At 34.4% G+C, this 11,409-nt stretch overlaps 1 protein-coding gene, 1 non-coding gene and 1 pseudogene across 2 annotated transcripts; 2 read left to right on the top strand and 1 right to left on the bottom strand.

Annotated features, from left to right (window-relative positions):
- Positions 1 to 1,104: 1,104 nt before the first annotated feature.
- On the top strand, positions 1,105 to 6,686 carry LOC111401923 (annotated as a pseudogene).
- Positions 6,687 to 8,174: 1,488 nt separating this feature from the next.
- On the top strand, positions 8,175 to 8,246 carry TRNAW-CCA. Its single transcript has one exon. It is a non-coding gene; the product is annotated as a tRNA-Trp (tRNA).
- A 635-nt stretch (positions 8,247 to 8,881) lies between these two features.
- LOC111401914 (mitotic spindle checkpoint protein MAD2-like) lies at positions 8,882 to 11,184 on the bottom strand. Its single transcript, XM_023029896.1, has 7 exons — positions 10,965 to 11,184; positions 10,855 to 10,870; positions 10,628 to 10,758; positions 10,256 to 10,376; positions 10,045 to 10,148; positions 9,703 to 9,824; positions 8,882 to 9,303 (listed from the first exon to the last, which is right to left on the bottom strand). The coding sequence occupies exons 1-7, from the start codon at positions 11,035 to 11,037 to the stop codon at positions 9,247 to 9,249; spliced, it is 624 nt and encodes a 207-aa protein (XP_022885664.1). The 5' UTR covers positions 11,038 to 11,184; the 3' UTR covers positions 8,882 to 9,246.
- Positions 11,185 to 11,409: the final 225 nt, after the last annotated feature.

The following is an 11,409-nucleotide window of genomic DNA, read 5'->3' as shown; positions in this document are numbered from 1 at the left end:
CCACCCCACCCCACCCCTACCCCCACTCCCAATTCAAATCCAAAATCTACACCAACCACCTCCATCGTCGCCGCCACCGTCACGGTCACCTCCACCTCCATATCACTCTAAAAAGGGCCTATACCTAGATCCATATATACAATTCTTCTATTTGTATAAATTTGAATCATATATTCTTCATCTTTATCTGGTGAATGCCAAAAGCAGAGAGGACGCTGAGGCTATGGTGTTTTAAGGTTGAAATTTATAAAAAAAAAAAAAATCAGAAAAAGGTGAAAAAAATTAGAAAGAGGCTATAATCCAAGCTAATTAAGCATCTCTCCAAGAAGGGAACAACCACCAGAAGGACAGATTTGCTTTCTTTAGCTCCATCGTTGCTTTTTCCCCATTTTCTTTATCTCTTCCCTTCACCTTGGGCCTATTTTCAAGAATTTAATCACGACCCAACTCACAAATCCTCAATCTTTTCACTCTTACTTTTCTTTTGCTTTTTTTTTTTTCATTGAAGCACCAACAATTATACTTCACGTAAGCATCACCGAGGCAAAATTTTCTGAATTTTTATTCATTTCTCTACACATACTTGTAAAGTTTTCAACTTTAGGTTTATACAGATAGAAGAATTGTATGTATAGATCTAAGTTTAGGCCCCTTTTTAGAGTGATACTAAGGTAGCGGTGGAGGCGGCGGCGGCGGCGGCTGATGTGGATTTTGGTTTTGAGGTGGGGGTGGGGTGAGAGGAAGAAGACAAGGGTTGTGTTTTTTTATTTCTCATTTTTTAATTTAATTATTTATTTAATGTGATAAATGAAATTTTAATCTTTTACCCTTTTTTAAAATATTTAAAATGTGGTCAAAATTAAATTTTTGGTCAACTAACGAATTTGTGGATGGAAACCGTCCAAAAGGACTTCACCTGCAACGTTTAGAAAGGTTAGAGGTGAAAGATGCAATAAATCAAAAATTTGAAAAAAGTCTACTAATATTTCAAACGTTTGGAACTTCTGCTGCAATTTTTCCTAATCTAGAAGGGGCAAATGAAACATTTTAGCTCAAGAAAAACCAGCTATATGTATGAAAAACCTTCATATTCACAAGAATCCATCGAACTCTACAAGCAAGAAACCCTTGTAGACCACAATATGATCATAGAAGTAACTCCTCCTTCCCACCTCTTCATTGAAGGCGGAGACACCGCCAGTAGCGGAGGTGATGACACAACTCCAACTCCCACCGCCACCGCCACCAATAGCAACTCAACCAATCCACCATCATTTTACGACCCAAAAATGGGTCCCAAAAAAAAGGGTCGAGTCACGGGCTCTAGAAGAGACCCGGACCCTCATATCCCTCCGTAGAGAAATTGATACTTTGTTCAATACATCGAAATCCAACAAGCATTTGTGGGGCCAGATTTCTTTGATAATGAGGGGAAAAAGGGTTTGATAGATCATTCAGTATGTGTACTGATAAGTGGAGGAATTTATTGAAGGAATTCAAGAAATCAAGATAAGAACGGAAATGGGTCTGCTAAAATGTCTTATTATAAGGAGATTGAGGAGATTTTGAGGGAGATGAATAAGAATGAAGCTAGTAGTTATAGGAGTACCACACTTCCTGATAATGCTTCTGGTGATTCCAAAACTGACTCCTTTATGCATTTTGCTGATAAAGGTGTAAGTATTATGCCCTAGGTCTAATCGACTTTGGACATAAATACTTTTATATATAATTAATGCAATTAAATGGCAGATCTATTATTTAATTAATAGACAATCAAATAAATAATAGAGTCCGTAGATTCAAATATTTTAATTTGTTAATCACAAGGAGTTGTGATTGTGAGATACAAATTACATCTGATTGAATCTTAAATCATCCGTGGTCGTAAGTAATAACGAGATACGGATATCGTTATTACGGATAGACCATCACGTGTGGCATTTCTTACTTGTGAAGTAAGTAGCTGATCTCACAAGTTAAAGTGTGGTAACACTTAAATGAACACGTGGATGTTTGTTATAGAACAAAACATTGGAGACCCGTCGAGAGATTCCACATGGATAACTATCTGAGTGTCGGTGGTTAATCTCTAACGTTCGGTAGTGAAATTGGTCCTTTGACTTGAGGTCGTCATGGTACCTTATATGAGGACAGTCATACTTTGGCGGTGTTGGATGTTGCTCTGAAAAGGGCCGCTAATACGACATCGTTCGGGTACGTCAAGAATCGTATGAAGGTTGTGATTGATCAATAAAGGATTCGTCACTCTTAGATAGTAGGAGATTATGATCTGCGTTTCATTCAATTAAGTCAATGATCAAATCCTTGGCCAAGGTGTACACATAAGTCGAAAAGGAGTTTTCGATTTATATTGACTTAATAGTGGAGTGAAAGATATGATCGATGATCGAGATTGACACAATTCCATATCTCGTAATTGATCGGATCATATTGACGAAGGGATTATAGTTTCACGGTAAACGAACGAATTTGGTTTTGTCATACCACGTGACATTTCCCGTCACATGTATTGCCCTGACACATTGCTAGATGTCAATCAGGGACGGCGAATGTGAATTGACGATAAATTAAAAGGGGTGTTTTAATTTATCAATTTTGATTAGATCAAAATAATATTTCACGTCGTTAGGCATCGTGGTCGGGAACCTAATGGGTCACACACAAAAGAGAATTGGAAGATTGCAAATTGCCAATTGATTAATTTAACAATCGTTGGATAAATTAATTAATTGGATTTGTTATTTATATTTTCGAATTAATTAATTGGATTAATTAATTCACGGACCGGGTTTAATTAATTGGATTAATTAATTATTGGGCCGGACCGGGCCGAGCCTATTTGGGTTTATATAAATACATAACTAGGGTTTGAGGTCCATTAAGGTTTTCATTATTCTTGCTAGCACAAGAGAAAACCCTAGAGGCTGCAATCAAATTCTCTGTGTGGATCACCGTTGGAGGCTGGACAATTGGACAGCTGTGGTGGCGAATCAAAGTTGTGGAACGAAAAGAAAAGCAAAAGGATTGCAGATATGGAAAAGGTACAATCTTATCACAATTCCTAACCAAACACAATGAAATCTATTGGATGAGAATCGAAATATATTTTAAATTCCGCTGTGCATGTATAAGTAGATTCCCAACAAAAGGTATATAATTTTTGGTATTATTAGTGAGAAATGTTGATATATGAAATCATAGAATTAGGCTTTCTGCATTTTTTGGTATGGTAATGCTATATGAAGCTCTTCTTGAAAGGTAGTTTTTTTATACAGAACTGCCGGTTCTATTAATGTTTCTTTCTTTATTTTTTTCGGAGGATTTGTTTGAATGGAGAAGAAAAACCAAAATATGGGGTTGGGTTGTCAAATCGTGCGTTTGATGCTATTATAAGAACTATTATCCATTCTGCATTGAAAGTTAGTTTATTTATGCAGTTCTCACATTAGATTATGCTTAATTAAATGTTCTCATTTGTTTGTGTTTCTGTGGTTTTACTTTTGGGAGGGGAAGTGTGGAGATAGATTGTTAAGATTTGAACTGGGCTTTTTCCAATTTGTGTCTGACGTGCTGTTCTAGTGTCAGTTCTGTTGATTGTTGAAGCAGCAAAGAAAACAAGATTCTGTGGATTCATATATTGAATTCACTGCAGAAGGCTCCTTGCTACACAATTCGCAGTGAATAGATTTGTTGAGTTAAAATATTTTGCTCTTAAATGTGGCCAATGTACTTGTTCATCCTTTTGGATGTCTTATTATTTTGTTGGCGAAAGTATGGATTTTTTTAGTGTGATGTTGGTGTTTGATGGTAGAGGACCTTTGAAAATGGACAAGAAGGTTTCTTGTGGTTTATATATATGAGGATCTAACTTGGAATGTCTTTGCAATGGATAATTCTTTTTAGTGATAAATGATGGTTGTATTCTTACACGCTTTATTCATCTTAAAATTTCTTTGTCTCCTCATCTAGTGTTGATAAATATGTAGAAATTTTCATTCTATCTTATTTAAAGTGGAAGCCAATGAATTCTTCTGTATTGACAAAATTAGTTTCTTTTGCTAAATGTTCGTAAAAGGTACACGAATAGCATTGAATTATGTCAACCTTTTTGCCTCTGCAGGTCTTGATGACACTGGTATTCCCTTTGGACCTGTGGAAGGTATATTTACGAACACTTCAGTTCAATCATGCTGAGTAGTCAAAATACCTGTCTGGTATATAGTCGATTATGATAATAGTCAAACATCCTAATTATTAATCATTAAGTATTTGATTTATAAAGTTTCTTCATATTCGCATTGATAAAAAGTCACACAAAACATAATTGTATAAGCCTGGGAAGACTGAGAAGTTCAAGGATGTAAACAACAAATCAAGAACTAAGAATATTTATCAGCTATGAGGATTCCGTAGATTCATAACAAAAAATAATATATCTTTATTTAGTTTTCATCATAATTAAGTGCCTATAAGGTGTCAGATACAGATCAAAAGAACCTCAAAAATTATAGAATCCTACTTTGATGTTACGCTATTGGATAAATCATCACCATTTCCTTCCACGCTGATTTCTCTGTTCAGCTTTAAAAAAGTTACCCAATCACTCTTTGACTGATTTGGAGCATGTTTGGCCAAAAAGAGTTGCTATCTTATGAGACGGGGGCCCACAAATTTTGTGGACCAAAATCTGTAAGTCACCTTGGCTTATCTGGCTTATTGCGGGACCCACAGTGTTGATTTGGTCCACATAATTTGTGGGTACCAAGCTTATAACATAGCAATTCTTTTTATTTTATTTTAACCAAACATGCTCTTGGTCATCTTGATTCTGCTTTTTATTTTTTACGGGTTCTTTTCTTCTTTAATAATGTACATTACAATGGAAGCACTTCCAATGGCAGGTCAACACTCAATTTAGAAAGACGTTTGGACCATGATGGGCTTCCTCTTGCCATCACTGCAGCTGATGCTGTTGCAGCAGGTTCAGTTTATCCATGGAATTGGCGAGAGACTGTGAAATGGTTTGTCTGAATTACAAGTAAAACCTACATACTTTGTTCTATGGTGTGATGTCAATTTTTCTAAGACCATTACGTGGTATGTTTCAAATCATGATTACCTTTTCTCATTTATTCTGGCAATTCTGAGTAGCTTTTTGAGAGATGAAGAGATCCAGGTTGTCCAATAAAATTTCATTCTTGAAGAAAAATCCATTTTTAAATAAAAAACTTGGATATGGGTCAATCTACAATTTTTGACCTCTATGTTCGCTGGTAAATAATTTTTTTATTTTCTATACAGCTGAACGGAGCAACTCATATGACGGGAGGGTTATAACTGTGAAATTGGGGGATTACACGAAAAAGATAGGAATTGATGGCTCTGCCTATGCCATCGAGGAAACTATCAAGTCTTCATTCAGGCTAAGGACAAAGTGTGCATTTTGGTTGGAGGATGAAGACTGTGTAGTTCGAACACTCGGTAGAGATAAGCCTTTTTGGGTATCTATACTCTTCACGTTGATAAAGGTAAAGTTTCTCATACATCAATCTATAATTGGCTAGAAAATTGCTGATAATATTACAGAAGCTCTCTTTTCTGGGGTAAAAGAACAAGGAATTTGTCAAAATATCAGTCTCACAATATTCAAAGTGAAAAACAACCATGTTGTAATTTTCTTTTTTCACTTATAATGCTTTCTTTATAGGTCAAAAGGCTAATATGTCCTTGTTAAAAATAGCCCATCGCTCAAAGTAGCAGGTCAATTTGGTGTGCTCAGTGAGTACATTGAAGATATTTATTGAATTTACTGTACTTGACATACTCGTTAAGCTCATCGAGTTCGTCAAGCACTAAACATGATTTATTTTAACTCGCCATTTCATTTTTCATCGCCATTTCATTTTTCTTCACCATTACCAACCTCTTGAAAATACTATTCTCTGGCTTTCTGCTCATAATGCAAACATATACCATCGGTCTTTATGTTGGCTTCTTGTATTTGAAGAATTCTGAGTAATCGTATGTTAGGAATTCTTAAATTTTGAGCATTGCGAAGAAAGTGAAAAATGCTCGCCCTTTTTCTTTCTCCTCTTCACGGTCCTTCCCAGCTAATTTCCTTTAAATGGAAACCTGAAAAATTCCTCCGGCAAAAATGAAGAGTGGATTGACCCGGGTTGATATCTGATCTCAATTGTTATGTTTCTCGTACACAAACATACAGTTCTATCGTATCATATATTGAGCCGCAGTGTATCAGTGTTCTTTTATTCCTCTTTGCAGGCCTGACAATAAAAGTCTGTTTGTATGAGGAACCAGATCACTTGCCGGTGAGGAACCTTATACACCGAAGATGATTTTCGTGACTTTTTGTCCCAACGTGGCTGGACATGTTTGAGGGAGTACAATGGTTACCGGAGCGTCGACGAGCTTTGTGCTGGAGTGATGTACCGTGGTCAATTAACGACGGATGTTTACATGATTTCGACTTGAGACGTTGCATCTTGCAAAAGCTACTAAGCGATAGACGGGATCACAGCTTTTTGGGATTATTCTTCTCCGATGTTGTGTTTTTGTGGGGAAAAAAATGTGGAACTAGTTCTTGAACAAATGACACACTTGCCCATGTGGAATATTGATTGTATTTATACAATTTTGTTGAATTGTATGTGGAAGTGCACGCGCGAATGATCCTCAGAGATAACGCCGGCCCCGAAAATTTTGAGGCCCTAGACGACTCATCAATATGAGGCCTTTGAATATAAAATTTTTACAAACATAAAAATACTTTAAATGTTTAAATAAATAATATATTTATATTTTAGAAGAAGATTGGGTACAATCTACAAGACAGAATCGCATAAAGTAAAAAGAAATAAAATAAAAATTCCGACAACCCTAGAGACAAGGTTAACATAATATTTAGTGAAATTATTCCGTTTGTGGAAAAAAAAAATTTCATGTAAGTAGTTGTCTTCAAAATTATTAATTAAAAAAACTTGAATGAAGTGCAATTTAAAAATCAAGAAATAGTTTTTAAGAACCATAATTTGAAATCCTTTGAACATTGTATATGACTCGTAAAGAGAAAATTGATTTTTATTTATAAAAAGTATAAAATTTAGTAACTAGATTGCAAAATAGTGAGAAATATATAATTTTTAGATGATAATGTGATGAGTTATGATTATTTAGTGATTAAAAACATAACTAGATTCTTATGATTTTGATTCAAAAACCTTTTAATAAATTCGAGATTTTGAGGGATTACAGTGAAAATAAGTTTTGAGGTCAATAATGTATTTATACCAAATGTGTATTTATTGGAATATCAAAATTATCTTATCAACATTGGACTCATTCCGAAACTCATGATAAATGACACATTATGGACTCGAGAAAATGTTAATTTGGATAAAGCAAATTCAAGTTATAACTCATTAAAATAACTATTTGATATATAATATTAGTTTTTAAATTAAATCAGATGACCCTAACGACATTGAACTCATTTGGTAGCTCAAATTAATCATGTTTATTAAACTTGAGAAATATTAATTTGAATAAGATGGTACTAAGTTAGAATCAACAAAAAATCCTGTAGTTAAATTAATTTTTATAGCTATCTTTTAAATTTAATTAGACTTCTTAAGTGAATTGTTTTTCCATTTTTGAGGTCCCCATATAATTTGAGGCTCTAGGCCATTGCCTTGTTAGTCTTACCATAGGGCCAGCCCTGCTCAGAGATCTATGCATTATCAAGATAAAGCTCCATAAAACTCGTTCGAGTGACAAATATTGGAGAATCAATGGATGAGTTATGGTTCGATCGAAGAAATGTTGTTTTTTTTTAGGGTCTTCCAGGGATGAAAAATGAACATGAATGATTATATTGGTGGAGATGAGTACCAAAACTTTTGTAATACAAAATATTATGATTAAAATGGAGTTATTATTATTATTTTTTAGTATTAAATTATCGAACTTCTTACTAAACTAAGTCGTTGCAAACACACGACAAAATGAAAGAGGCGATCGAGGTCATTGCTCACTTTAGAAAGCAAAATGCCAAAATATGACGTTGAACATTGTTGCCGTCCCTCTCCATATAAACATACTTTTATATATTATTATGAGATTACCTTACAAGTGGATCCGTGGCGCAATGGTAGCGCGTCTGACTCCAGATCAGAAGGTTGCGTGTTCGATTCACGTCGGGTTCAAATTCCCGCTTTTTAATTTCCTTTTTTTATCTTCACGTTTGGTCCACATAAATCCTAAGTGTACAGGTCACTCGAACTCTACATTAATTCCAAACTTTCTATTTTAAAGATTTTGTATTTTTCTTGTGGAATATAGTTTTGTTTTTTTTTTTTTCATTGTATAAATTATATGGTCCATTAAAAAATGAGTTTCTGTAAAATGAAAACATTCTCAATTATATGTTTAAATTCTGTTGAATCAACGAGTGTTTGGTTTGATTATCATTTTTATCAAAATACAATTTTCTCTCTTCTTTTTAACTACTCATTCTTCATTAAAATAATATTACACGTAAATAAAAATTTTTTCCTTATTTTTCATCCACACATTCTCCATCAATTTACTATTCTAAAATTCATTTTTTCGTAAAAATAGGTATCAAACACTCTCTTAATTTACACATTCTGACGCTTTTGTATGTATTAAGATCAGCGTCAAAGGTCCTAAACCGTTATAACCTAAGTAGGAATTCCAACATTCTCAATTCCTTGTTTATCAATATCTATTTTGTAGCTAGGAAGAAACATCAAATACCAACACGAACAAATTTCAGAACACATTCTGCAGAAAAAGCAAGTTACGGTTACTCAATGAGTGATTTCAAATGATCGAACCTGCAGCTAGTTTTCATTATTCCTTCTCAACAAATTGTGATATCACATGAGTTTTCACTCAAAAGATATATACGTTCTCTTAAACTCCTTGGATTCTTCTCTATTGTATTATCAAATCAAAACGCTTGTTATGGTTAATCTCCCAAACAAGGAGGAAAAAAAAAAATCTGAGTTATACATACCAATCATGCAATTCCACGTACAACTCAAAAATACAATGTGAATGAATCAACGATTCACAATTCACTGGATCCATTTTTCCACACTCCCAACTTGAAAAATGTGAATACTGAATATGCGCGGCGCTCATAGACCAAAGGTACTCTAAGGGTTGAGAAATGTTTCTTCATGCCTCGTCCCACTCATCATTCTTGTATGAAACCAGTGTGTCAACCTTGTGTATCTGCACAAGTAAACGAGGAAATACGTTAACCAGGATCAAAGTGCCTGCTTTCGTTATCTTTGTTCTATAAGCTTTTTGCCAAAATTATGTATGGCGAACTGCTAGTTTATTTTCGGATTTTTGCCTTGTGTATGTATGCACGTGTACTCTAAATTTTGGACCATGTTAGATGTACACACAAATTTGTACAAAAAGTTTTACTTACACTCACAATGGGTGTGGGGACAACAAGCCAATATTTTTTAAATTTACTTAGGGTCTGTTTCTTTTGTGAGAGTGAGTAATCCATTTTGTAACAATGTATTTGTACATATATATTTATCCCTAAATTTTTACCCATCCAGAATTCAAATTATGAGAACCCCAGAATCGCTCTCAGAATTAAGCTGAAGATTTTACCTTAGTATCAAAAGAATGCAGTTTCACCATCTGAGGGTTGGCTATCAGTTTAGGGTCACTCTCAATCCAAGTAAATGGAACTGCCACATCTGTGTCTGTGTAGGCTAACACATCAAAAACACCTGCAATGCACAACCACCAAGTCAATTATACATGGCGGATCTAAGCTCGAAAGTTAACTTCATGAATACTGAGTCCGTAACGTTAGTTTGATAGGGAACCAAGAACAAGAGCACTTCAAACATAAACATGAGCCCATCTCAAACATCGGGCTCTGATGTAAATTTTCGAGCAACATCAAACGAAAACAATCCTAATTACATAAATCTAATAGATTCTTACAAGGTTCGTCAAGGCATGGCAAATATGTAATGCTGGATGCTATCTGTCTCATAATAGCTTGAATTTCCCTCATAATTTCCTTATCATTTTTCTCCCTTGAAACTCTGTATGAAAAATTCAAATTCAACAGATATTCAAACCAATAAACATATTTCACTGCCCAGATATTGCTTATTCGTAAACTAATTATAAGTTGATTAAATTAAATTACCCTTTTTCGACAACCTCTTTATCCGTCTCAATACTGAAATTCCACCTCTCTAAAACCTCACCAGTTGCCTTGCTCATGATCACCAGAACTATCCTCTGCAGCTTCCCAGATTCCAGCCACTCTTAGACAAATTCAAATATATAACGTGAACAAATACGAAATGAATATAGGCGATACAGAGATACTCAAAGGAATTACAAAGAGAACACACACAATCAAACTGTTACAAAAATAATCACAGAGAACGCGTAAGTATACAAAATTACCAGAAAGCTGTGCTGTTAAGTTTGAAAAGAGAAAACAAGAAAGATTCTTACACAATCAAACTGTTACACAAATAATCACAGAGAACGCGTAAATATACAAAATTACCAGAAAGCTGTGCCGTTAAGTTTGAAATGAATGATTTGACACCTTCGTCCTGAGTAAGCAGCATCGGAAGCCCATATTTCTTGACCTTCGCAAAACTTTCTTCAGGGTAAACTCCACGATTGTACAGAATACTGAAAAAAAAAATAAAAAAATAAAAAAATTCAAAGTTAAAATCAAACTCTCAAAACCATAAGCTACATTCAAAATTAAAGAATCTTGGATTATACCTGTTTGCAGCATACCCTGGAAAGGGGTTCCGCAAAAATACAGAAATTAGTCCACATTCTTGAAAACCCACAAAATAAAGTTAAAAAAATTGAGAATGCAAGACACAAACCGAAGAATTCACTGACTATGGCAGCCGATCCACGCAGAGTAATTATGTCTTTTGTAGCAGTTCTTGAAGCCATGGATACGCTTTGAAGACTGTGGATTTTGACCAGGGTTCAATAAAATCTTCAGGGATTTTAAAGATAGAGATTAATGATTTTATGTTAGGAATATTGGTGGAATGTGAAGAGATTGATTTACGGTTTTGATGAAATGGAAGGCAGAGGGCAACGGCTTCTTTCTAGTTGGGTTTGAGGTAACGGTCTAATTATTTAAAATATTGTACATTTTTAATCACACGTTTTCAATATAAAATATTTTTTATATAAATTCAAAACATTTTCATACTTTTGACAAAGCATTATCCAAAAAATTCATTCTTCTAAAAAATTTAGAATATGCTGTTTAAATTATTTCATGGTAAATTCCACTCAACTTTTTAAATTGGTGTA

The sequence above is a fragment of the Olea europaea genome, chromosome 1, assembly GCF_002742605.1.
Source record: "Olea europaea var. sylvestris chromosome 1, O_europaea_v1, whole genome shotgun sequence".
Taxonomy (NCBI): Eukaryota; Viridiplantae; Streptophyta; class Magnoliopsida; order Lamiales; family Oleaceae; genus Olea; species Olea europaea.
This window is presented reverse-complemented; position numbering and strand designations above follow the sequence as displayed.

What these genes read in the sequence shown, in the direction of transcription:
- LOC111401914 (XM_023029896.1), bottom strand. Translation starts at nt 11,037, where the DNA reads ATGGCTTCAAGAACTGCTACAAAAGACATAATTACTCTGCGTGGATCG. An exon ending in CTTAACGGCACAGCTTTCTG is followed by an intron (nt 10,377 to 10,627) that starts GTAATTTTGTAT and finishes AATTTGTCTAAG; the next exon opens with AGTGGCTGGAATCTGGGAAG. An exon ending in GCCATGCCTTGACGAACCTT is followed by an intron (nt 9,825 to 10,044) that starts GTAAGAATCTAT and finishes TGTGCATTGCAG; the next exon opens with GTGTTTTTGATGTGTTAGCC.